General features: G+C 40.6%; 1 protein-coding gene across 1 annotated transcript in view; it reads left to right on the top strand.

Moving 5' to 3' along the window:
* Window positions 1-27720, top strand: part of WDR33 (WD repeat domain 33) — a 160044-nt gene that overhangs the window by 67594 nt on the left and 64730 nt on the right. The window contains exons 7-8 of the mRNA XM_073625786.1: window positions 16714-16811; window positions 20797-20923. Of these exons, the coding sequence (XP_073481887.1) occupies window positions 16714-16811; window positions 20797-20923 (225 nt within the window). The remainder of the gene's footprint in view (window positions 1-16713; window positions 16812-20796; window positions 20924-27720) is intronic.

Here is a 27720-nt window from a genome sequence, read left to right as displayed (position 1 = left end):
GAACACACAGGCTGCTAAGTTGCACGTCCGCAATCCGGACAGGACTGTCACGGACCAAGGTCTTTGTTCATCTCCTGTGGCCTGGTTATTAACTGGCCATAGACCAGTACTGGTCCATGGCCCGGGCGTTGGGGACCCCTGTTTAAATTAGTTGTGTCAACTATTAATGTGAACAGTGCAAAAACTAACTAGGTGATAATAGTGTGTTGCTTTCGGTTAGGCTGTTAACATACAATGCTTCTTCAAATACAATGTTGGTGTTAGAGCAAACACAAAATTACCATTAAACTGTTTTTTTTTTGATGACCATCGTTTCCATGCTTTCCTATTCATAACCTCCTCCCAAGCAAATTGCAAGGGTAATAGTCATGCTTCCTGATTTCTATATTTTTTCAGATGACAGGAGAGGTGGAACCACCTTGTTTTACACCCTGACACAACGGTTTAAACTTCTAATTTTATTGATATGAGACCGTGCAGTTACAATACAATTCAATATAAGAGGGATCAGCAGGCCCTGCTTGTTTGAGCATACAATTTAAAAGGGAGGGTCAAGTGATACAAACAGTAATAACTGTTAGGGATGAGTAAATGAATAAAGCAACAGTACAGTTTATTAGTAGGTGAGCCTCTCTGAAAAGATGGGTTTTCAGAGATCACCTAAAAACCTTTTTATTGTGAGCCTGAGGTATTTTTTTAATTCTTTTTCCTTTTAATTGAAGTAAGCCAAGCTTGCTTGTTGGATTTAATTTACCATTTACCCTGTTGCCAGACAATTTAATTTATCAACAGCCTTCCTAAAGGGATATATGTGCATTTTACTTGTTTTAGACATAGTTATCTGTAAAAGCCTCCTGTCTGTAGACAGCAAAAGCCTTAATTACTGCTGGATGCCGCTACCTTGGATATGATCTCTGCTGCTCCAGCAGCTGACTCGGGGTAAGGTAAAAGGTAATTTTGTTTTTCATTACAGAGCTGCACTTCTTTTTAAGAATTTGATCATAGTTCTAAACATATGTAAACCCAAAATCGGCTTTCCATTCCTTCGAGGTGGTGGCAGTTTGTTTTTTTTCTTCTTTTCAGGGTTTTTTTTCTCCTTATTTTTACCTGATCCTGCCAGTAACCTACCTGATCCTGTCCTAAGGTGATAACACTTCTCTATTGAGGAACAGCATTTTCACCTTAGGATACTCTCCTGTTTTGGACAACAACCACCAATCTTTCTCCTTGTCTTTGTTGCATAGGAGCAGGTGTTTTTTAGTCCAGACAATAGCTGGAAAGTCTGATAACATCTGACTTTTTTTTTTTCCATTTCACCACAAGGCCACACCTGTAATTTGTTTTTTTTATAGTGCTCTGAGGGTCATGTTCATTTGTTCTGAGCATATACATTGGCGTGCCATTTAATGAAAAGACACATACACATTTTTTTTTGTATACTGTACATTAAAACACTTGTAAATGCATGCATATGTAGAACTGTGGCCTGTACTGTTACCGGTTGGTTTGCTATAATAGTTTGAACAATGTTGGTTATGTTTGCCATTAAAACAAAGCTGTTTCAAATATTCCGTAATGTACATGTTTGACATTTTTAGTAAGTGGTTAGGCACTTGCATCAGGGCTAAATGGTGTACAATGCAAAAGAAATGTATGCTAGCATATGTCCCTGTATTTCTGCTGCTAATACAGGAGTTGACAGGTTTTAATGCATATAAAGGCTGGTCAACAGACTGCGCGCATCATGCTGGTTACAGACATGTGCATATAATAGGATTTTTTTAATTGCCTTTAGAGTACATTACAGGAACTTAGTCTTGGACGATTAGGTTATGCATATGCTTTCAGATGATTGGACACTGGCAAACCACGTTGTAAGGACAGCTTTATTATAACTGCCCCCCCACTGCCAGCAAGCCTCACTTTAGTGGCAAGCAATAAAGAGTGAATTGTAAGAACAGAGGTGGAGGGACGTGTATTATCTTAAAGTACTCCAAAAAAGGATTTTACAGGTAAGTAAACAATTCTGTTTTTTAAATCGTACATTACAGGCCGCAGGAACATAGTTTTAGACCATTGGGATGTTCAAAAGCAATGCAACTGAGGGATTGGCAACACAGAAACAGAGGGCTCAAAAACAACTTCTGCTTGAAACTGGCATCAGAAGAGGCCTGAACATCCACCTGGTAACAAACCTGGGAGCGAAGAAGCACACGGAACCTTGCAAATTTGGGCCTGGTGCAAAAATGAATGAACAATATTAAACCAATAGTAAACCAATATTGAATTATACATAATAAGTAATGTGGAAATGAATGTGCATTAAAGTCCATAATGGATTAAACTTCTTGTTCAAATGAAACCGTGCTCAGTATCCTATGGTATGAAAAAACTGATTGTGCTCCAAACCGATAAATAAAGTGAAGGTCCCTACTCTCCGAATGAAGTTGACCCTCATTACCTTACAGCAAGAGCGGTCAAAAGCGCTGTATGGTCTGAGTGACCCGAGGTACTGGAAACTGCTCCCGTTAGTGTCTTGTGGTCCCAGGAAACGGCTCAGAGAATACCTCCACTCTCCCACACTATACAAGATTCAGACCGCAATCAGATCTCAACGATCACAGAGTCCACACCTGAATTCCAATAAGCAGCTATCTGCACCATCTGTGTTCCAAATGAACTACCAAAGAATGATCAAAATAAAATAACTGGCTCCACATAGCATAAAACAGTAGGCTCTTTGATAAAACTTTAAAACAAATGCAGTTCTCAAGCAGGTTAAATGGAAATAGACCGCTTGCTACAATCAAAGGTAATCATTAAAAGTCCTCACGAACTCTCCAAAAAAATCGATAGCTTGCTGTACACCATCTAAAGCTTGATCCAACGCACCTTGCGTCCTAGCTTGACATGTTCCGTCATAGCTCTTGCTGAAAGGTAAGGAGGGTCAACTTCATTCGGTGAGTAGGGACTTTAACTTTGTTGATTGTGCTTCTAACCGATTAAGAGTTTTTTCATTCCATGGGACACTAAGCACGGTTTCATTTGAACAAGAAGTTAAATCTGTTATGGACTTTAATGCACATTCATTTTCACATATATTTTGATACTTATGTATAGTCCAATATTGGTTTACTATTGTTCACTAATTTTTGCACCAGGCACATTCACTGTTTGTCTAAGGATTAGTTTTCCTATGACACCACCTTTTTTTCTACTATCACTTGATTGAAACAGCTGCTGCACGGATACATTGTAGTTAATATATTTACTCTAGGTGCAAGTGTTTTCACTTATATATTTGCAAATTTCGGAGACCAAACCCTGATGCCTATAAAGCACTGACAGCTGGTAGAGAAGAATGTTTTAATGGAAGGAAAGAACTTTACTTGCCAACCGCAATATGTGTATATGTTGCGGTTGGCAAGTGGTTTCTGCGATTATGACTGAAGCTATCGGCCGTAACCCGAATATTTTTTATATTTATCCAGCAGCTGCCTTTCTCTTGAAAGCATTCCAAGTGGCTTATGAGCCGCTGGAATGCTTTCAGAAGCGGTGGGAAGGGACATCCCGCATATGTAAACGGTGTTCGCCCCACACATGAGCTATTGCTTTGAGCGAGAGCAATAATTCTAGTGCTCCTCTGTAATTCTAAACAGGTGACCTGTAAAATATTTTAACGTGTCGCCTATGTAGATTTTTTAGGTACCGTAGCTTGTTGCCATTCCACGGGGCGTGCGCAATTTTAAAGCATGGCTTTTTGGGCATCTATTTATTCTGCGTGACATCTTTCATATTTTAGAAAATAATTAAAGTGTATAATTAAAGTGTATTTTTTCCCAAAAAATTGCGTTTTGAAAAACTCATGTGCAAATATCGTGTGTATACGGCTTTAAACTTGGAAACAAAGAGTGCCAGAAAAGACTTGGTCTTCAAGTGGTTAAACTAGGCCCAAGAGATGACTTGTCTAATCCACCTGGCAGTGGTGGTATGAGGGATAGGATGTCCCCTACAAGGACCCTCAAAGACAGAGAACCTAGTAGAATAAAGGAAACCGTAGCTGTGAGATCCCTTGAATATTACGAAGCAAGACATAGGGAGGGAAACGCAGTGTCCGGGTTAAGGTGTTAGGAGGAAACCACAGTGCCAAGGAATGATGTTTTGACCCTTGATGGTACTCCAGAGTGAAGGAAACAATAATAATCCCACAGAGTACTTCCTGGGATCTTATTTTCTAGCCCTGCACCATTCAAAGTAGGCCTTCCAGGTGCACTGATAGACTTTTGTGAGAAGTTGATTTCCTATCTTTCAGAACTGTAGGGATGACTGAGGCTGATGGGCCCCTGTCCCTCAGGACAGAGTACCACAACCTCCTGTGCCCCTTCATACAATGAGGATCAAAGGAACACACTTGATTATGCAAAGCTGACGAGGGAGAAGATTTAGTAGGAGAAAGGCATAGATTGAATTGAAGTGATCCTAAGGGTTCTTGGTCCTGGTGACAAACCTGTCCAGCTTGTTTTTTAACCTAGATGCCAGAAGATCCACTTATAGTGTCCCCTACCTGCAATAGGGGTCTTTAAGCACCTTTGGGTGAAAAGGCCATTCGCTTCGAACCAGACACTTTCAACTGGAGTGTACCTATTTTTCATGCATGGACAGGGCCACATAGCCCTAGTTCTGCTCAAGCTAGAATGAGGTCTGCTTGCCTTTTACATGCATGACTACTGAATGCCGCCCTGATAGGTGCAGTAGGCCACCGCTCTGGCATTGTCCAACTTAATCCTGATCAAGTGACCCTGCAGTCAAGAGGCTCGAGGAGGAAGGGACAACCTGTTTGCCAAGAGCCCTAAGGTATTGTTTGAAAAGCCAAACTTCCTTTGGCAGCAAAGTCCCCTGTACCGAGAGGGTATTCCCCTCCCCTGTTGGACAGACTGGTATCCATCGTGAGCACCTTTCAGATCATCAGGGTAAAGGATTATTTTCCTGATTCCAGCTCCCAGTTGCAGATTGACCATTTTGGGGCAAGCCTGGTTTTGCTAGTAAAACGCTTGGGGAAATTCATGCACTTTGGTATGTTTGTCCCATGCTGCCAGAATGTTAAGAAGCAAAGGCAGGAGTTAAATTGGGGATACAGCACTGCCTTAAAAGAGGCCACCATTAGCCCCAGATCCTTCATGCAAAAGCAGAAAGTTGGGTGGAAAATGGATCACTGGGTGCATGGTCAGGAACTTGTCTGTAGGGAGGAAGACCTTGGACAGAGCTGTAGCAATCCAGCATCTAGCTCTGATTTCTGGAGATCTGAAGTCCAACTGAATCTCTGCATGGTTGTCACTGATCATTGGACTCTGGCAACAGAATCCTTACTGTATGTTCCTTTATGAGGAGCTCATCCAGGTAACCCATAAAGAGAATGCCCTAAGAGTGAACAGAGCTAGGGCAGTGATGACACACTGAAGAAGACCATAGTGTTGGTTGCCCTTCCCTTTGTTCTGTCTTCAATTCATAATGTTTTATACCCACAGCTTTAAATGTAATAAAACTTTTGTCAGGAGTGGGTGACAAGAACCTGTGGAGGGTAAATAGAGATGTTTAAGTAGGCATCCTTGATGGTAATAGAGGCCAGAAGATCTCCTGGTTGAAGGGAAGCAACAATTGAACTTTCAGTTTGCAGTAAGTCTTGCTTGCAGAGGAAGCTGTTGAGAATTGTTTTGATCCAAAATGGTTTGCCTCCATTTGCCGTTGGAGCAGTGATTAGTAGAAACCCTGCAACCTTTCCACCCCTGGAATGGGAACTAAGTCCCCTTGAGAGATAAGCTGCTGGAGAACCATGTAAAAAGTCAATCTACCTTTTTCTGGGAGACTGGAAAATGTGACAGGACGAAGCAAGGTGAAGGTAGAGACTACAACTCTAGTTTGTTGCCCCTGGACAATGATGTTCTTGTCCTATGTGTCTGGAATTTTCAGGGCTGCAAAGGCTGACGGGCATCGTCCTACTCAGACAAGCAGGGGCACCATCTAACGGGAAAGGAAGATCTGTTTCCAGAGCTGGAGGGCTTAGAGGTCCAGATCCTATGGCAGGGCTGAGTCCTGACTTGAACTTGAACCCTGAGAATTGAGAAAGAAGAAATTTGCTCTTCTTGGTCTTATATGCCAAAGACTTACCTGGAAGGTATTTGGTCATATTTTTCAGAGGTAAAAGGGTACTCTTTCCTCCTTCCTTCTTGTTTTGAGTTTTTAAGGAATCGCCAAAGAGATGTAACCCGTCAAAGGGCATCCTAAGAGTAAGTCAAGTGGATCTGTTAAAATGGATTTGGGATCCCTAACAATGTTTGAAGCAGACCGCAAAGGTCTGACAAAGACCTGTCTGCAACAGCAAGTTGCATAATCAAATCTGAGGAGGGAGAACAAGGCCTTTTTTAGTAGGGCTTCTAACTTTTTGTCTGCATGCTCTAGAACAGTGGTCATCAACCCTGCCCTCAGGGCCCACTAACAGGCCAGGTTTTATGTATTACCTTGGGGAGATGCAGACTAGAATACTGCAATCACTGAGCAGCAAATGATATCGCCTGTGATGTATTTCAGTTATCTTGCAAACCTAGCCTGTTAGTGGGCCCTGAGGACAAGGTTGATGACCACTGCTCTAGAAGACCAGGACAACCCCAACAGAGGGACAGTTGGGGTTTTGCCAAGACTAATGGGATTACCCACTTTTTTGGAGGGATGAAGAATGTTTTCCCAGCTTAGGCCAACAGACTGTAAAAGTGATTCTACAGGTTTGGACAGGTAACCTTTTTCATGGCCAACACAGGCTCCTTTAAAGGCAGGGCATATGTATGCTGTGTCCATAAGAATTGAAATGATTGTAACTTAGGAGACTTTTTAATGGATTGAGCCTCCTCCATGACTCAACCCTGAGATTCAGATAAGATACCATCCTCCTCCCCTTCCTCTGGGAGAACCAATGCAGTTGTAGCAAAATCAGAGATTGACTCTGGGAAAGAGGAGGGGGGAGCTGTTTAGCAGCTACTATTGTCTTATCCCTTTTACCGTGACCCAATCATGAATGCAGACATTGTAGCTGAGGATTCCTCTATATATACTAGAGCTGCACGATTAATCGTCAAGAATCGTTATCGCAATTTTTTTTCTCCGTTGCGATCTTGATAAGTGTTTCACGATTCTTGCTATGCAAAGAATTCTCTCTGCTCTTCTGAAGCCACAGCCATCAAAAAAAGGAAGAAAAAAACGGGGCAGTCTGCCAAGAATGAGAACATTCTTTATCAGTTGAACTAAGTCTAAACATTGTAACAATTTGTCAATGGAATAGACATTGTGTGTAAATAAATTAGGCCCCTTTCACACTGGGGCAGTAGGGGGCGTCGGCGGTAAAACAGCGCTATTTTTAGCGCTGTTTTACCGCGGTATTCGGTCGCTATCGGTGCGGTTTTAACCCCCTGCTGGCGTCCAGAAAGGGTTAAAACCACTCGTATAGCGCGGCTATAGCCGCGGTATAGCCGCGCTGTCCCATTGATTTCAATGGGCAGGAGCGGTGAATACACCGCTCCTTCACCGCTCCAAAGATGCGGCTGACAGGAGATTTTTTTCTTCTCCTGCCAGCGCACCGCTTCAGTGTGAAAGCTCTCGGGCTTTCACACTGAACAAACAGCGGAGGTTGTTTTGGGGCGGTTTACAGGCGGTATTTGTAGCGCAATAACGCCTGCAAACCGCCCCAGTGTGAAAGGGGCCTTAGGTTTAACCGCTTAAACACTAAACCTTTTTCTGAAATTTGCTGGTTTCAAGTTAAAATATTTTTTTTTGCTAGAAAATTACTTAGAACATATTTAATATATTTTAGTAGAGACCCTAGACAGAATCGTGATCTTTTTATTCTAAGCAAAAAAATTGTGATTCTCATTTTGGCCAGAATCGTGCAGCTCTAATGTATACACAGGAGGTGGTGTGCCTGAGGGAGCTAGGAAGGCTTCTAAGGACGACAGTTATTCTGATAGGAGACAGAGGTCATAGCTGTTAGTAGTGGAACCCAGTGGGGAATGACCCTGGTTTCCCATGGCCTGTGAGCTGAGTGCGTACTGGCTGGACCTACAGATCTGTTACCTTTTGTGCCTATGAGTCACCATGCATGGTGAGGAGTTTTCCCATGAGGGCTACTCTCAGAACACTACTTCAGAGAAGGAGGGTGTGCCTTTTGTGACCAGCCACTGTAGGCAGATGGGTCCAAGTGCATCCAAGAATTGTGCTGTGTCCTGTTTGGAGGGCAGGAATCGGAAGAGCTGCTGGCTGGGGTGCGTGGAGAGGGAAAATGGCATACAGCTGAATAGGAAGGAGGTTCTTGTGGTCCTGGGCAGAGGGGGTTGTAGCCATTGCCTCTATATTAACCCCTAAGGGACCTGGATACCATTATTTTCAGGGTGAAAGCTACCCCACTGGGCAGATAGGGAATTCTAGAGGCAAGACCCATCCTAATATTTGCCCTCCAAGGTATCTTCAGGGCGTGGGTCACACCAGCAGGTAGTGCCATTGCCCTGCATATGCACAGCACTCTGCAGCTGACTCTGCATGCTGCTACTACATGCCTAGGCAAGTGCCTAATGCAAGATCCAGTGTCTGAAGCAACATTACAGGCAGGCACACATCTTTCCACCAAGGTCCAGGTACATTCCCTCTTAGCTTAGCCATGGTATCGACCAATCCTGACAGCTGAAAAAATAAATGCTGCAGTTGCTTTATAGCAGATAAAACTTGATGGAAGAGTCACGAACCAAAAAATCGGAAAATAAAATTTAACAAAGAAGGTTTGCTTCTCTCAGAGCAGCAAGAGATGTCTGAGACTAGCAAAAAGACTATGTTGCCGTGTTCTGTAATGTACAATGAAGAAAAAAAATGAAGAAAAATTTATATAATATACATTTTCTGTGGTCTTACCTCTGTGTTAGAAGTCATAACTAGACCTGGAATAATGATGTAGTGAGCATGTTGTCTTACTGTTTTGCCATATCTTGCTACTCTACTTGCATAGTAATAAACATATCCCAAAAGGCCTTGTGCCATTGTTTTAAGTAAGCTGAAAATTAAGGATATACCAATACCATTTTTTTTTTTTTTTTAAGTACTCTAGCCGATACCAGTTACAGATACCTACTGCAACTGTTTTGTTTACACTTTAGCTGTCAGCAGTGGTATTTTGCGCTTTTTTTTTTTTTTTTGACAGTTCCAATTGCTGGGACTTCAGTTACATTTCAGCTGTCAACAGGGGAACCAAAATATGTAGAATATTATATATCGGCCTAAACTAATGAAGACATTTTATTTTTATTTATTTTTTTATGTTTTTGGGATATTTATTATAGCAAAAAGCAAAAAATATAATTTTTTCAAAGTTGTTACTTTTTTTTGTTTATAGCGCAAAAAATAAAAACCGCAGAGGTGATCGAATACCACCAAAAGAAAGCTCTATTTGTGGGGAAAAAAGACCCTAAACTTTGTTTGGGTACAGCGTCGCATGACAGCACAATTGTCAGTTAAAGTGCCGCAGTGCAAAAAATGGCCTGGTCATTAAGGGGGCAAATCTTCCAGTCTGTAAGTGGTTAACAACCAATAATTGCCAGCTTTTTTTTTTTTTTTACACATTTCAGTTGTCGGGTGAAGACCGCTGAAAGATCTGAGCCTGAAAGTACCAGTTTTAGGTATCGGAGCATTTGCATGGGTACCGATACTCGTGCAAATGTTTAGTATCGGTGCAACTCTACTGAAAAAAATCCAATCGTAAACCTAAATTTGGTCAGGCTACAAACTTTTAAAGCGTGGTTGGGTCATATTTGGATACTGATTGCTATTGGTTTAGCTAGATATGCAAATGGTATATAGAAACCCATACGGAGTGTCAGACAGGTTTTTATTTTATTTTTTTTCACTTTTCACTCAACTGCCAAGACTAGTATCTAGAGTTGCGTGTGTCACCATTTAAAAATAAAACCACATCCACCATATTTTCAGCTATTTAACCATGAGTCACATTCTGGACTTTTACCAAACTGAAAAGTATTAAAACCAAAAATGTAATACATTGCAGCTTACCAGTCCTTAGATGTAGTGTTGTGTGCTTTTTTTTTTTTTTTTTCCCTTCGATCTTCACCTGGTACTCTGGCCAGTAACACATTTCCTATATTAGTCATCTGGATGACGGAGCACAGAGGCACCTTTGGGCCAGCAGCATTGTCAGTCTGCAGGGCGGGGTAGATGTACTAGCAGATTTTGCCACACTAACAAACTGTCGCCAAATTCCTGCTCTCACTGAAAGTAAACGTGCAGTTACAACAACAGTTTTTTCCTTGTGGGATAAAGTTTATACATGAATACATAAAAGCTGGTCATTGTAAGCACCCCTGGCAGTGGTAAATAGTTTGTCTCAACACTGGCTGCTACATTTGCAGTAGAGCTTGTTCTGTTGAAAAACAGACTTACAGGCTGTATCACCAGATGAAAATAAAGCGAAGAAAGCCTAAAAAAGAAAACTTATGTAGCAATCACATCTAAGAATTGGTAAGCTGCAATATGTTTTGTTTTTTTTAGTTTAATACTGCTTTAATAACGCTACAAGACATGTTCATCTATAGCAATATGCATTTTTAGAAGGCTATACTTGATGTACATATTGTAGTGCCTAAGGCATACTTTTGAATTTTTACAGTTTACAAGCCAAACACAGCTGTCAATCAAATTAGCCAATTCCTGTTTTCCTGTGGCTTCCCTGAAACGTATATTGTAATTTGGCAATAAGTTCTGGACTAGGGGACTAGGACCCACCCCATTCTTTGAGTGGACATCTAAGGAGCAGCAAGACACTCATAAGGTTCTATCAAAAAACATTGCAATTCAATATAGCTTGATTTGCCTAACAGCCTTCCCTCTTGCCTCTCCCAGGTCTAAATGTGGTTATTGGATTAGAGGAGGCTGTTATTAAAACATTTACATTAAAAGTGTTTTATAAAAATAATGAAGCAAAACTGGATTGTATGTTTTTTGTTTATATTTGGGCCACGACTTCAACTTGATCTTTTTTTATTATATGGAAAAATATTTCTATATATGTGGTTATATAGTGATACAATAGTAAAAATTGTATTCTCGTTGATTTATAAGCCACATTCTATTATCTTTCTGTACGCTGTACAATAAAAGTTATTCTGGCACTATAGTAAAATTATCACACACCGATATTCAAATATATAAAACAAAAGGAAGGGAAACCAGTCCCAAGAAAAACTTACAATTTTTAAAGGCAAAATAATAAAGCATGTAGTAATGAATTTATTAGAACTTGGCAAAGCGTAATCGCTGGTAATATTTAAAGGGGAAGTAAAGGCAAATGGCTAAGTTTACAACTGAAACAGGAGTGTGTGAACTTCACTGTCAAAGAATGGTATTTTTCTAGTTTTAGACATCCCTGTCAGACAGCATGTACAGCTTGATCAAGAGCTGTACCATCTTGTTATTGAATATTGAGCCATCCCTCTGTGTAATGTGCAGTGTAGTATACAGTCTAATTATAGTTCTGCTCCTTCTTATCCCGATCAAAGGCCTATTATATAACTAGGCTGATGCAATATTTAGAAATAAATGTTAGGATATTTTGTATACATAAGGCTCTGTTTCCACTACTGCGAGTTGTTGTGCGACTTGAAACGTGTGAAGTCACATGACAAGTCAAAATCCATGTATTTCAATGGTCCCTGTTCTAATTGGTACGACTCAAGTCACAGCAACTCCAAAAAAGATTTTTGTACTACTTTGTTCCAACTTCTGTGCAACTTGTTCTCACCAGTCGCATGACATCGCCTCAAAAATCGCATTGCAAAGTTGCACTGTAAATCGCCTGACTTTGGGGTCGCAATAGTGGAAACCTAGCCTTACTGTTTTTAAGTGGGTTATTTTATATCTGGCTACATGTCTGATTAAGTCTAATGTTTAACACCTACGCAATGATACACAATAAATCAAGGGAAGCAGTGCTCTCTTAGCGTATGCACATTGATTTGATAGATAAAAATGTAATAAAGCGCTCTAAACTCTATATCTACTCAGTGTGTATATCCAAAACAATATACAGTATCTCACAAAAGTGAGTGCACCCCTCACATTTTTGTAAATATTTTATTCTATCTTTTCATGTGACAACACTGAAGAAATGACACTTTGCTACAATGTACAGTAGTGAGTGTACAGATTGTATAACAGTGTAAATATGCTGTCCCCTCAAAATAAATCAACACAGAGCCATTAATGTCTAAACCACTGGCAACAAAAGTGAGTACACCCCTAAGTGAAAATGTCCAAATTGGGCCCACAGTGTCAATATTTTGTGTGGCCACCATTATTTTCCAGCACTGCCTTAACCCTCTTGGGCATGGAGTTCACCAGAGCTTCACAGGTTGCCACTGGAGTCCTCTTCCACTCCTCTGTGACGACATCACGGAGCTGGTGGATGTTAGAGACCTTGTGCTCCTTCAACTTCCATTTGAGCATCCCTTACAGATGCTCAATAGGGTTTAGGTCTGGAGACATGCTTGGCCAGTCCATCAGCTTTACCCTCAGCTTCTTTAGCAAGGCAGTGGTCGTCTTGGAGGTGTGTTTGGCGTCGTTATCATGTTGGAATATTGCCCTGCGGCCCAGTCTCCAAAGGGAAGGGATCATGCTCTGCTTCAGTATGTCACAGTACATGTTGGCATTCATGGTTCCTTCACTGAACTGTAGCTCCCCAGTGCCGGCAGCTCTCGCGCAGCCCCAGATCATGACACTCCCACCACCATGCTTGACTGTAGACAAGACACACTTGTCTTTGTACTCCTCACCTGGTTGTCACCACACACGCTTGACACCATCTGAACCAAATACGTTTATCTTGGTCTCATCAGACCACAGGAAATGGTTCCAGTAATCCATGTCCTTAGTCTGCTTGTCTTCAGCAAACTGCAGGCTTTCTTGTGCATCATCTTTAGAAGGAGCTTCCTTCTGGGACGACAGCCGTGCAGACCAATTTGATGCAGTGTGCAGTGTATGGTCTGAACGCTGACAGGCTGACCCCCCCACCCCTTCAACCTCTGCAGCAATGCTGGCAGCACTCATACGTCTATTTCCTAAAGACAACCTCTGGATATGACGCTGAGCACGTGCACTCAACTTCTTTTGTGGACCATGGCGAGGCCTGTTCTGAGTGGAATCTGTCCTAGCAAACCACTGTATGGTTTTGGCCACCGTGCTGCAGCTCAGTTTCAGGGTCTTGGCAATCTTCTTATAGCCTAGGCCATCTTTATGTAGAGCAACAATTCTTTTTTTTTCAGATCCTCAGAGTTCTTTGCCATGAGGTGCCATGTTGTACTTCCAGTGACCAGTATGAGTGAGAGCCATAACACCAAATTTAACACACCTACTCACTTTTGTTGCCAGCGGTTTAGACATTAATGGCTGTGTGTTGAGTTATTTTGAGGGGACAGCAAATTTACACTGTTATACAAGCTGTACACTCACTACTTTACATTGTAGCAAAGTCTCATTTCTTCAGTGTTGTCACATGAAAAGATATAATAAAATATTTACAAAAATGTGAGGGGGTGTATTCACTTTTGTGAGATACTGTATGTTGCTAAATAAAAATTAATCACCAACATTTTTTTTCAAAAATATCAAACATTAGTGAATAAAGTGCCAGTGCTCAAGATAGTAAGTCCTTCTCATACAGAAGTCTGTGCTTATATAAAAAAAACCTTGTAGAGCTATAAATTCTTTGAAAAAGGTGCATAAACCATGAAGAATGTTTTTGTAACAAAATGCACATGCATAGAGGGACCAAAACGGAGGAAATTCATTATGCAAAAAGTTTAATGAAACCTTTTTAAAACAGCTGTTTTAGATAACACTCATTTTCCAGTGCCTGGAAGTAAGGCTACTTTCACACTGGGGCTGTGGGTGCGTCGGCGGTAAAATGCCATTCTACAAGCTGTATGTTAAAAAAATCTTTTTCCTTTTAGCCTAGTGTAAACTAGTCGTTTTAAAATTTAAAAAAAAGGTCTACAAGTCTCAAAGCAAACACCACACAGTTCCTTTTCCCATTTTTTTTTTTTTTCATACCTCGAACTATCCTGTGTGCACTCCTTCCCCCAAATAATAAGAGTGATCTCAGCAGTCACTGAACTGTCATTGAGCAAGGGGGTGGCTGATGAGTAGGGCTTAATGCTAACCTCAGAGAATTCAAGCCCCTTTAACCGGGTATAACTATGTCATGCACGGTGTGTTTTCTAGGGAACAAAGGTAGTTTTAGATGATATATGTGTATCTCTTGAAGTGTCCTAATCCAATTCATATGGTTTACATCCCGGGAAAGTCCATTTCTAATATAATGGACATCAAGGCGCTTGGGGACTTTCAATTTTTATAAATGAATAATTCAAAATATAGGAACGACATTCTGATAGGAATGTGTATCTGAAGAAGACCACTGGGTCTGAAATGTTGACTTGTTTTGTAAATTTACGTTCGGTCCCATATATGCAATAGAAACCTGAATGTTTTTGTAACAGAAATTTTGTTACATACCTTGCGTTACCCAGGGCTTTTTTTCAGCAGGAACTAGGGGCAACTCCGTTCCACCACCTCTGGCTCAGGTCTTCTGATACCTGCTCACCACTATCACTTGGTAACACTGAAATCCAGCTTCTGCGTTTACAAGTGATAGTTTATCTCCCAGTAGCTCCCACAGGTCAGATCCCCGCGCAGATCCCACTGAGTGCCAGACAGGGACAAGGAAAATACAGAACAGGTGCCCAGGGTTCAGTGCAGTCAAGGGCAGGAGAGGGTGCATGGTAGACTGCACCCTCTGTGGTCTCCATTTTTTCCCTGGTGACCAGTTGATGTTCCTACTGCATGATATCCCTTGCAAGTTATTATAGTATAGTATGCTGGGAGGTACTACAGCCAGATAGGTGCTTCAGCTTAATATTGCAACAAAGGTAAGACATATGACAGATGGTGGAGCTTTTAAGGAGGGGGGAGAAGATGAGGGCAGTGGAGGGAGGGCTTGTATGCAGAGGGAAGAGCTACTATTTGATGCCATTTGGCAGGCATGTGTGTGTGGCAGGTATGGTTGAGTTCCTGCACCTTTTCTCTGAGAAAAAAAGCCTGGCGGTACCTGATGTTAGACTGGAATAGTCTTTTAATCTGGCCTGGCAACTTTACTTTAAAAGGACCCTGTTATCAGGACACATGCCAAATAAAGTAAAAAAAAATCTCGCTGCCTATGCTGCTGTTCTCTGTATTCATGAAATACCATGTGTATCCGATGCCTGGTCACCCACTGCTCTCTGTTGTTCATTACCCATGTCCTGTATTCATGTAAGGTTCAACGTAAGGAATCACAGAGTGCAGTGGAGGGCCAGACATCTGACGCAGCTAGATTTGGTTAATGGATAAGAATCTTCAATCAGTGATGTTTCATTAATACAGAGAATGGTGGTGGGGAAGAAGGGCTGAAATGTATTTAACAACTTAATTTCAGGAAGCATGTGCAGAATGCAGAATTACTTGGATAACTGTATCTTGCCCAAATTTAAATTGGATGGGTTAAGCCTTAAAATATAACCCTTCAAGGAGGTTATTTCAACTAGCTCATTTTTGAGCCCTAATCTAGTCTAGTATTTAATTCAAAGATGATCAACTGCAAAGATTAACACTATGGAGAGCTTGGAACCACATAGCCATTGGTGGAAGATCTATCATACCTTCATGTTTGCTGTTGAATACCACGGAAAATGAGACCCCAGTACCAAAGTGAAATGACACTATACAGGAGTACAGAACAGATTTTTCGATAGTATTGTCAGGCATCGTGTGCCTTCTCAGTAGGATGATTACTTTGAAAAGTTTTTAAAATGGAATACAAGTTACTTTTAACAGACTCAGTGCGGTTGATCTATGAATGGCAAATAAGCTGATCACTTTGCAGAGTCTATTTGAATCACATTCACTAATCTAGGGCAAAACTTCTTTGCAAATAAACAGGCCTGTTGCCTTTAGTAAATCAACCCCAGTGTGTCCAAAATGGAATGTGCCTTACTATTCTTCTTTAGGCCTCATGCACACTGGACATTTTTGCAGCTGCTTCTAGGGACGTCGGGCATTTTTTTTTTTTTTTTTTCTGCTTCTAAACTCCCCTGCATGCTTTAGCAGTGTTTAGAGGCAGGAAAAACCCTCTGTCCAAGAGCAGCAGAGTTTTGGCAAAAACAAATGCTTGATGCTGCTAAACGCACATGTGCTGCTAGGCACATTTAGTGCTTGAGTGTTCATTTCAATAAATACATTATTATTCTGGCCAATGAAACGAATTAATGCCCAAGCTCTTGATATCTGTAAACGCTCCTAAAAGCTTTAGATACTTTTACAAGCCTGAGGCTTTTTTTTCTGCCAAAACGCTGCTGCCAGGGGGGAACGCTGCTTGGAGAGTTTGCAAAATGTCCTGTGTGCATGAGGCCTTAAGATTTCCTCTGTTGGATATGGATTTAAAACATTTAAAAGTTAAACTGCAGCCATGAAATATAAGCCTGCCCCATAATATGCAGAGAAGTTGTTTCAATTTATAAGGAGCAGTGAGTGCTTCGTTGTTTCTGACATTTTCCTATAATGCTTGTTTCCATGCAACAGTTTCTCCCCTACGGATAATAAATTTGCTACCTGTTCAGATGACGGCACAGTTAGGATTTGGGACTTTCTTCGATGCCATGAGGAAAGAATATTGCGAGGTAGGTTGTGAATGCTCTCTGAAAGCAAATATTTGAATGACCGTTTTTACTTTGATAAAGCTTGCCACTATTTTAAAAACTTTGATTACTGTTAAGGTTCAGTGTAACATTAGGTATAACAGCTACATGACTTTTCAAAGAGGAACCAACACCATTCCAGATTAGGCATGATCTCACACCACAAGCATGTTTACATAGCACTTAATATGCTGTGTAGTTTGGCTGATATACTGTGTATGGACAGTATATGGATACAACATATACACAAAGATTTGAGAACCTTGGGAAAGTTTTACATGTAAACAAAAGAAGGGAAAGCCGGCAAAGAATGGAAAGTGAAGTCAAAAGCTGTATTGGCATCATAGTGCCATGGAAAAACAGTTAACTGCACTATTACCAGCCTAAGGTTCCTCCCCCTGTGAAAAATAGTGCTGATTAGTATATTGATAACCAAGTTTTTAATTTCCCTTGACTTGTTGGATGATGATTAAGTACAGTATCAAGGGGGCTCTTGTCTTTTGGCCAAAAACTTCAGTGTTACTTCACATTGTTGCCTGTGTTTTATTTACCATCCAAGGGTATATAAAACCCATTCATTGTATAAAGCAAGCCTTTTGGATAGTCTTAATTGTATTAGATGTGTACAGACTCTGGAAGACTATTCATCTTACCTGGAGATGTCCCAATTTGGTATGATATTGAAAAGGTGCTGTTCAACATATTCATTTTATTTTTAAAACAAGCATTGTATGTAACTTAGATACATACATTTTGTTATATACAAACAAAATATAATTACTGTGCTATCAAAATTGAAGTGAATAAGTGAAACCAAGCTGCAACTTCGTGTGAGATACACACAACAACATTAGTTTTTCAATAAATAAGTTGCGCTAGTTTCCAAACCATGTGATTGAATAAAAAGTAACAAGTAACAACAAATAAAGTCCATCTAGTGTAATGACATCAATGTTAAATGACGCACCCAAGGCATGTGATATAGAAGAGAGAGATGACTTCCACCACTAGACAGACTGCCCCTTACCGACTTCCTATGATTTCCTATTACGGGAGATTACAAGTGCTTTTGGCTTAATACCCAGCCAGGGCCTTTGTTAAACACAGCAACAGTTTCAACCACAGAGTCCTCATAGGTTTCCACCACTCAAAGGAAAATATTGGCATACGATCCCCATGAAGAAATAAAAAGGCTTCCATAGTGTAAAATCTTATGGTAATTTTATTGTAAAAAATGTATTGCACTTACACTCTGGTAGATAAATAGAGCATAAAAAAATCAAACCGTCCGGCCCTCCAATGCAGCCCGTCATCTGGGACCTGCGCGAACATGGTGACGTCAGAACGTCGCTCCTTCCTACGCATTTTGTCACAACTGACCTCCAGGTGCACGTATGGCAATATTTTCCTTTGAGTGGTGGTCGGTAAGCTGCAGTGTGTCTAGTGATGGAAGTCCTCTCTCTCTTCTATATCACGTTCCTTGGGTGCATCGTTTATCATTTCACATTGATGTCATTACACTGGACTAAATGGACTTTATTTGTTGTTACTTGTTATTTTTTATTCATTCAATCACATTGTTTAGAAACTAGTGCAACTTATTTATTGAAAAACATTTTGTTATATCCAGAGGTTCATGAAATTGAGATTGGGGCTTAGTAGAGCATTGTTCTCTACTAGAAAATTGATAGCACCAAAATGGATTTTGCCACATCATAAATATATTCCAAAAGATTCCAAATCTTTTAAAATTGAAACAGATTAATTATTGGTAAAATATTTTGATACTTCTGAATCTTGGATGCCTAAAGGGATGTAAAAACTTGGTTTTCTCTTTCAGTTAGTTAATTTAAATATAAAACATAATAAAACAATTACTTTATTTTTAAACAACTTATGCTACAATACTAATTGATTTTTCATTTTACAATACTGAGACTGCTCGGGCAGCAATTATAAAGGTGCATTCTGAAAATTTGGAGTAAGTTTGCAAAATATGGTAATGCTTACATCAATATACTGACAGCGAGGTGGGGATCTATAATTAACATCATCTAAAAACCTGTGTATTTCGTTTTATATGGAGACCTTTTTTTTTTTTTTTTTTTTTTCTTTTTTTTTTCCACCTCACGAAAACAAGTTTCATAGAAAGGAAGGGACTTTTACAACAAAGGCAGTTCTAAACAAACTGATAAAGACATTATATTAAAAAAAATGTTTTTTTGGGTAGCAAAATCACAACTTGTAATGAGCTGAATATAACATGGCTATTATACGTATAATGTCCCTGATTATGGGTGGCACTCTTAAAAGACAATTCAGAATTGTGTATGCAATTGTTTAACTTCTGTTGGCATAGTATTAAGAAACTGTAAAGATGAGATTCATTACCAATAATGTATTTCTTTTGTTATGTTGTCTTGAATTAAAGGAATATTAAACATTTTGGTTTTTACCACAAGCAAAAACTCTGAAATAAAATAATTTAAATGAAGATACTAAATTTGTTGTGTACCTATTTATAAAATACATCTCAAGTCTCTTGTATCTGCTAAAAGATTACTGAAATTTCAGTGAAATAAGTCTCACCGCATATGGTGGTTTTGTTATTTTATTTATTTTTTTATCAAAGAACAAATAACCCTGCCAAATCCTGTTCCATACAGTGAGCAATTCATCATGGTCTTTTGCCTTGCACGCATTTGTTTCGGGAGGGGATCTTGTGTACATTTCCTAGATCCATTCAGACACGTTTGCAGTGAGTTTAGATTGGCTACAGTGAGTAGTAGGTCAGCAAAAAAGACCCCTTAAAGATGAGCTTATTACATTGAAGGATATTGTTTGCATCAGTCGGATGCAAAAAATATGCTTGCTTAATTAAATATACAAAGTAAATGTCAGTCATTTTAAGTGGAAGCAAGGTTTCACATCATTATCAACCTGTAATGAAAATGCATAACGGCCATTGCTGACCTATGAAAATGCTAGTTGTCTGGCCGTTATGATGCTTTGGCTTCAGAACTTTACCTCACTGAAGCAAGTGGGAGGATCAGTAATGAGTTGTCTGTGACACAGAAGTACTGAAACCAGAGATGGGAAGTAAACTAATTTTGTTGAGAAGGAGGTCAACAATGGCAGCCCCATATTTTTTTGTGACACATTAAAGTATTTGTATATCCAAAATTGTTTTGTATTGTCTTAGCTTTTTTTTTTTTTTTTTTTTTGAATAGCGTAGGGATGGTTAAAACCCCTGTCCATAAACTCACTGCTGTGAAGAAGTAATTTTTTTTGTACACAAACTCCAAATACATTTGTATTGAGTCAAGGCATCTCTTAAAGTAGAACTAAAGTCAGGATTTTTCACCTCTATTCAATAATCTGATGCTTGTGAGGTCCCTTGCTTGGTGCCAGTATATTCTCCCTGGCTTCTTCCAGATTCCAGTCTCTGGCCATCCTGATTGGCCAGTGTGGGATTGCATACATCCTCTGCCATAAAGAGCCGTCTGTAATGTTTTTTTCTTTTCTGACTTTAGTTCCATTTTAACAGCCAGACATTCACTTGCTTCCTAAGGTGGATTCATTTGAGGAATTACACATTTTGTGGTTTTATCTGTGCCATGCTGGATTCTCTTTAGAAGTGATTCACCATTCTCTTTTGTACAATTATTGGAAGTGCCCTTTAACTCTTTGTGTGTCATATCCAAACATCCATCGTGTTTGAAAAAACTAGAGAAACCTACTCAAATCAGTTAAACTTACTAAAATATCAGCATGGGAAAAGGCCGTTTCAGCACACAGAAGTAACTCTTGAACCTGTCAGAAGGTTTACATATCATTAGTTGATATAAACTTTTTTTTTTTTTTTTTTTTTTAAGTATAGCAAGTGACCTACCAAAACATCACAGGGTGCCCCTGATTCTTGTTAGCCTACAATTATTACAATAAATAAAAACTGTCTCACCTTCAGGGCATGGAGCTGATGTGAAATGTGTAGACTGGCATCCAACCAAAGGACTTCTGGTGTCTGGAAGTAAAGATAGTCAACAGCCTATCAAATTTTGGGATCCCAAGAATGGACAGAGTCTTGCAACACTGTAAGTTAATCAGCCAATAACCAAGCAAGGTATTTTTAAACAAGACGCATGAGTTTTTGGTTTATGGAAAGTTCGTGGCTAATTCTAGTAAAGTATACCCTGAATATAGACCTTTTTTGTTCGATTTCTTCCTATTCGGTGAGCTTATTAACTTTGAGATTTAGGCCTCATGCACACTGGACGTTATTACAGCTGCTGTTTTTGGCTTCACATGTTTTTTTTCTGCAGCCAGTAAACTCCCAGTATGTTATCCTTTGTGTCCATGCATACATAGGCTTTTACCAGCGTTTTTGGCGAGATGCATTTTCTGACTGGAAAACCCCCCCAGAACTAGTGGGTTTGAAGAGGCGTTTTTCAGCTGTAAGCACGCTAACTCTGAAAAACTCTAAAAACGCTGAAAAAATTCGGCTATTTGGCATTTATGAGCGTTTTTGAGCCATAAACTTTTGTGAGTATAGTTCAAAGAGTCTAAATATCGCTAGTCTAAAAAAACGCTACTGCAAACGCGCTGCAAAACTCATTCTGTAGCTACAGCTAACGTCCAGTGTACAGTGTGTGGCCTTAATGTATATTTGCTGTAAGTTGAACCCTCCTTTCTTGTGTTCAGTACATTTTCATATTTTCCCTGGTGAGCTTTCCATTGGAATGTTCGGAGAATCTAAAAACTTCTGCTTGAAGCGGAGCTAGAGCTAACCTAATGGGCCTGTAGACGAAAAGATCTTTTTATAGGTGTCATGGAAAGGAAAAGGACTCCTTCCTACGTCTTAAAAATAAATAGGTGATATTCTATTTTGAGATGTAGTAGTGTTTAATTTCTTTTAAGGGTGCACTCACACTAGCACTTTTAAGTGGTCCTGGGCAAGGTTCAGCCCCTTGGACCGGTTCATTTGTGTAGTGTGAGTATTCTGAACCGCGTCAGAGACCAGATAAGCATGGTACCACTTGGAACAGGTGGCCCCAGGCGCAGTTAACTTTGGATCTGGTACGCTTTGCTGCAGTGTAAGTGCAATCTGTGCTGGAGCCCAGTTCTCTCCATGGAGAACTGTGTAGTGAAACCGGGATCACTGGTCTGGTTAGCAGGGGAGTGTGCCCAGGAACACTTGTAAGCGTTCCTGGGAACACTTCCTTACAAACCAGTGTGAGTGCAAACCAGCGAGGGAGAGGGGAGAATCAAACTCTGGCACGGTTCAGTTAAACCGGCCTGAGTGTGAGTACACCCTCAAACACATCTGTCTTCACATTAAAATATCAAAGTGCCACCATTAAATTATTTACAAATTCTCCTTACTAAATTCTTGGACAATATCTACAAAGCCAACTTTTTAACATTCCTTACGAGGCTCCAACAGAACAGTGCAGAATTAACAAGTTAAGCCGCGTACACACCATCGAATTTTCCGAACGGGAAATGTGTGATGACAGGCTGTTGGCGGAAAATCCGACCGTCTGTACGCTCCATCGGACAATTGTTGTCGAATTTTCCGCGGACAAATGTTGGATGGCAGGTTTTAAAATTTTTCGCGAACAAATGTCTGTGGTCGGATTTTTCGAGTGTGTGTACACAAGTCCATCAAAAGTCCAAAGTACAAACATGCATGATGGGAAGCAAGGACGAGCCAGAAGCTGTCGGTCTTCTAAACTATCACTCGTAATGGAGAATTAACATTTCTGACGTGGCAAATTATGAAATCTCGAAATGCAGTGCACATTCTCTTCTTTAATGGGATAATAATGAAGCTGCTTTGCTAGTGATATTGATGGAGTTATTGCAAACAAATTTTCAAAGACTTTTTTTTTCTAGTGATATCAAGAATAATATTATTCATTTTTTTTTTTTCTGGGCAAGCTACCACAACACCATTATCCTGTAGTTTTTAACCACTTGCTTACTGGGCACTTAAAACCCCTCCTGCCCAGACCAGTTGTCACACTTTGAATGACAATTGCGAGGTCATGCTGCACTGTACTCAAACTAAATTTTTATCATTTTTTTTCAAACAAATGGAGCTTTCTTTTGGTTGTATTTAATCACCAATTGGATTTTTTTTTTTTTTTTTTGCTAAACAAACAGACACGTTTTTGGAAAAAAAAGAAACATGTTTAATAGTTTGTTATAAACTTTTGCAAACCGGTAATTTTTCTCCTTCATTGATATTCGCTGATGAGGCTGCACTGGTGGGCACAGATAAGGCGACACTGATAAGATGGCACAGATAAGACGACACTAATGGACACTGATAAGGCACTGGGTGGTACTGGTGGTTGGCACTGATGGATGTCACTGATGGGCACTGGTAGGTGATATTGATAGGCAGCACTGGTGATGACACACTGTGGGCACTGATGGGTGGCACTGTGGGCACTGATGGGTGGCACTGGTTGGCACTGGTAGGTGAGGATAGTAAGCACAGAAGCCTCTCCATGATCGGGACCGATGTCCCTCTCGCAGCCGCCGGCGATCTGCTTTTTTTTTTTTCTCCTCACGCTATCAGTGTGAGGAGAAAAAATAGCCGATTACCGGCTCTGTTTAGGTCACTTGATCAGCTGTCTTTGGCTGACAGCTGATCACGCGGTAAGGGGTGTCGGGATCGACCCCTTACTCAGATCTGTGATCGCTGATCACAGAGCGCACCGTGGATGCCCTCCAGGCAAATTAAGTCCGCGCTGTAGCCGTCTTTCGGCTATAGCGCGGACGGCAAGTGGTTAGGATCAAAGATACAACTATGTTGGTGTCCCTTGTCAATTTTACATTGTATTTTTTTAAGTGTAACTTCCTACTCCCAAACTGTCATTTGAAGTAAAACACATAGCCAAATATTATTCGCCACAATTTTTTTATTGTGCATTAAAAAAAGAAAACAAATCAGACATGCTATCTGCCAATAGAACTTAACCAAAAAGTGCATTCTGTGCATCCAAAAATATAGAAAATAAAACAAATCAAATCATTATCATTCAACCAAAAAATAAAATAAAAGCCTCATGCATGTGTCCTGCTTCTTAATATAGGGGGGTCAACAATGCCAAGAGTTGATTAAAGCAGGGGTCTGTCAGCCGGAGATAATTCCGAAAGACATCTGGATTTTTCTCCTGGAGCTCCCGCAGCAAAGGCATATGACATAATTGATCACGATTGATAAAGCAAACAATTTTTGGTCCAAGAACTCCTCCTGTTCCTGGACTGGACTTGAGTCAAAGCAATAACTCCAAAGCCAATAATAAATAGCACGTTATCTCCTCTGATTTCGAAACATGTCTGGTTGATGGACGGCCGCTGAGAAACAAACTGAAAAGCGCGAACTGAAAAGCGCTAAATGAAAAGCACAAAATGAAAAGCGTGAATCGACACCAGACTTCTACTAACACGAAATTAGCAGAAGCATCCCAAAGGGTGGCTCTAAAGAGCTGAAAAACCACGTAGTACGCCACTACGTTCGTGTTTGTTGGCCGACAATTCCTTGGCGTTTGTATGCAAGACAAAATCCAGGCACATGCCTTCAGACAAAAGTCCGAGGTTTTGTCTGCAGAAAATCCGATCGTGTGTACAAGGCTTTAGAAGCAAATGGAGGCATAGGATTCCCAGACTCAGTTCTATTTCATAAGGCTGCACACTTGTCCCAGGATATTAGGCTTGTGTAGACATGGGAATTGGAAGCACTGGAGCAATATGAAAAAAATTAGTATCCACCATCCTGCTACTTTAATTTCCCTGGTTAAACAGCAAACTGTTCTAACAAATCAAGAACCATCCTCTTATCAGTAGCACATTGAGGCTCGGTTCACATATGATACACATGCGGCTCACAGCAGGGTCCAGTGCGTGCTGGTTCACCATTTCAGGTCCAATTTCAGTCCGAATTTTGGGCTGAATTCGCACCTGAAACAGACCAAAAGACGCACAGCATTTTTCTGCAAAACGCACCAGACCTTCTGCAGAGATATGTGAATCGGCTCCATAGAAAGCTGGTCAGAATCTCCTGCTATTGCGAATTGGATGCGGTTTTCTGCATCCAATTCGCAATGGTGTGAACCCAGCCTGAAAGGGATGAAGACAACAGGAAGTCACCTATGAGGTCTTAACTCACATATGATTTTAGTTGTGGGAAGTCCCTCATGCCTATCTTTTGAAAATCTTTAATTTCAAATAAATAAAAGCATCTGGATTTAAAATTCTACCTATAGTGTCCTGTTGATCCTCTTTAGGGCTCTTTGGAATACTTCTCCCATATGCTGGCAATGTAGAAATGCAGTTGATTACATGTTCCTTGTTCTTCTGGGAGTTCCTGGTGTTTTGTCAGTTCTGGGGAAAAGTAACCCACATAATTATTAAACTGACAACTGTAGATCAGAAAGATTGCTTAGCAGCCTCTCCTTCACATAACCCTCATCCTCAAGCACAGTGACTAGCAATCGCGAATCATACACCTAATAAATGCAGAATGGGCATGTATCTCGCACTGCTGGACGCGAACCCTTTCTAGTTGAAATTATGGTATACAAAAGTTAACAAACTGAAGGCAATAGAGTTTCAACAGCATCAAGGAAACACAAAACCATTCCATAACATGGTTTTAATGGCCTTTACATACATTCAAGACCATAGAGCATTAAGGACTAAGAACTATGAGGCAAGCTCCTGGAATTCCCAGACTCTCGTTAGCATTTCAATATGGACACCCCAATACCCTGTCCAGAACGCTCAACGCAGTTTCTGCTTCTACATTTTGCCTTCAGAGTACCTTCACACTCCCACAATACCAATGAACCTGTCTGAAACCCTGTTTTTCCCGTTTTGTTTTGCAACTGAAATTAAAATACATTTTTTTTTATCATGGGCTTTGTATAATGTACACTTTATGCCTACAACTTTAAAGGATGAGTGCACCTTTGGGGAAGAAAAGTAATTGCACATCTTCTTGCAGGTATTTTTTTTTTTTACTATGATCCTGCAAAGCATTGCACTGGAGATCAGCAGATCGCAGGTGCTATGCAGGGCTCTTGCTGACATTCTTTGTAAGCTGTCTGCTCGTACCAGATATGAGCAGGCAGTCGCACACTACCAGGAAGACTCAATGAACTCCCTAGAGTGCACATATACGGTATAGCTCTGCACAGAAGAAGGGAGGTTGACACCGGGGGGGGGGGGCTGTCTGTGTAGCTGGAAGTGCTCTGGGGTCTCAGCTCACAGTCTACTATGATCATAGTACAGGCAACCACACTAAAGCCTCATACACACCATTCGATTGTTGGCAAGGGATTGTCTGTTGACAGACTGTTGTCTTAAAATCTGACAGTTCGTATGCTCCTTCTGACAATTGTTGTCCAACTTTCGGTCAACAAATTTTGGATGGCAGGCTAATACGTTTTCAGCGAACAACGGTCTGTTGTCTGATTTTCATATTGTCCGTACACAAACACGCATGCTCGGAATCAGTGCTCACCAAATTAGCAGAAGGGGCCCAAAGGGTGGCGGACAAGAGCTGAAAATCCTCGTAGTACATCACTACGTTTGTGTTTGTTGGCCGACAATTGTGTACCGTTAGTATGCAAGACAAGTTCCTGGCACACTCCCTTTGGACAAAAACCAGACGCTCAGTTGGCCAACAATCTGGTCGTGTGTACGAGGCTTTAGGCTCTGTTTCCACTAGTGCGACTTGTGATGCGACTTTGGACAAAAAGTTGCATGACAAGTCACAGCCCATTGATTTCAATGGAACTCGTTCCCATCTATGCAACTTTGAAAAGGTACCTGCAATGCTTTGGTGCGACTTTGATCCAGAGAGTGTAAAATTGGATCAAAGCTGCACTTTCCCATCAAAGTCACACTCTAATTCGTGCAACTTTGGGGTCGCAATAGTGGAAACGGAGACCAAGGTTTCCACTAGGTACCTGCAACGCTTTGATGCGACTTTGATCCAGAGAGTGTAAAGTTGCATCAAAGTCACACTCCAAAGCCGTACTCTAGCCTAAGGCTATGTGTCCACTATTGCAACTCCAAAGCTGTGCAATTTAGAGTGCGACTTTGAGTGCAGCTTTGATCCAACTTTACACTCTGGATCAAAGTCGAATCAAAAGTTGCATCAAAGTAGTGCAGGCACATCTTCAAAGTTGCTGATTTTCAAAGGCGCATAGATGGGAACGTTTGCCATTGAAATCAATGGGCTGTGACTTGTGATGCGACTTTGTGTTCAAAGTCGCATGACAAATCACACTAGTGGAAATGGAGCCTTAAACTCATTACTCACATGTAGCTCCCTCAGCTGGGCGTGTGCCACATCAAGCACACAGTGCCATGCAGAAACAACCACGTGGTTCTACACTGTAGAAAATCTGTAGCATGTTGCATTGTAATCTATCTTATAGTTTCTAACAAACATAACAGACTTCCCCCTCTCAGGAGAAACTGCTATCCAAAACGAGGCTATGAAGACAGGAGGAGATCTGTGAAGGAGAGGAGGGATCTGGGTGGGGCTGGGCAAGATGAAGTTAGAATAAACAGTAGGCATGCCTGTGAAGAAGAGGACAACGTTTTCAGGAAGTGAGAGGCAGCTTGTAGATTCAGAAATAAGGTTGTCCCTGAAGAACAGGAAGAAGCTGATTGTCTGGCTTTGCCAAGCTTAGAAAGTCTAATCAATCAGCTATACAGAAAATTAATATTAAAGATATTTTACATACAATAGAAACATTTTCATTTTTGACTGGACTTCCACTTTAAGACCATTGCTCTGCTAGAAGTTTAACCTTCGCCCCAGTCTAAATCTCTGGTAGAAGGAAAATATTTTCTTCAAGCATTGTCC

This window comes from Aquarana catesbeiana, linkage group LG04 (assembly GCF_042186555.1).
Source record: "Aquarana catesbeiana isolate 2022-GZ linkage group LG04, ASM4218655v1, whole genome shotgun sequence".
In the NCBI taxonomy this organism is placed as follows: domain Eukaryota; kingdom Metazoa; phylum Chordata; class Amphibia; order Anura; family Ranidae; genus Aquarana; species Aquarana catesbeiana.
The sequence above is the reverse complement of the archived record's forward strand: the minus strand, read 5'-3'. Positions and strand labels throughout refer to the sequence as shown.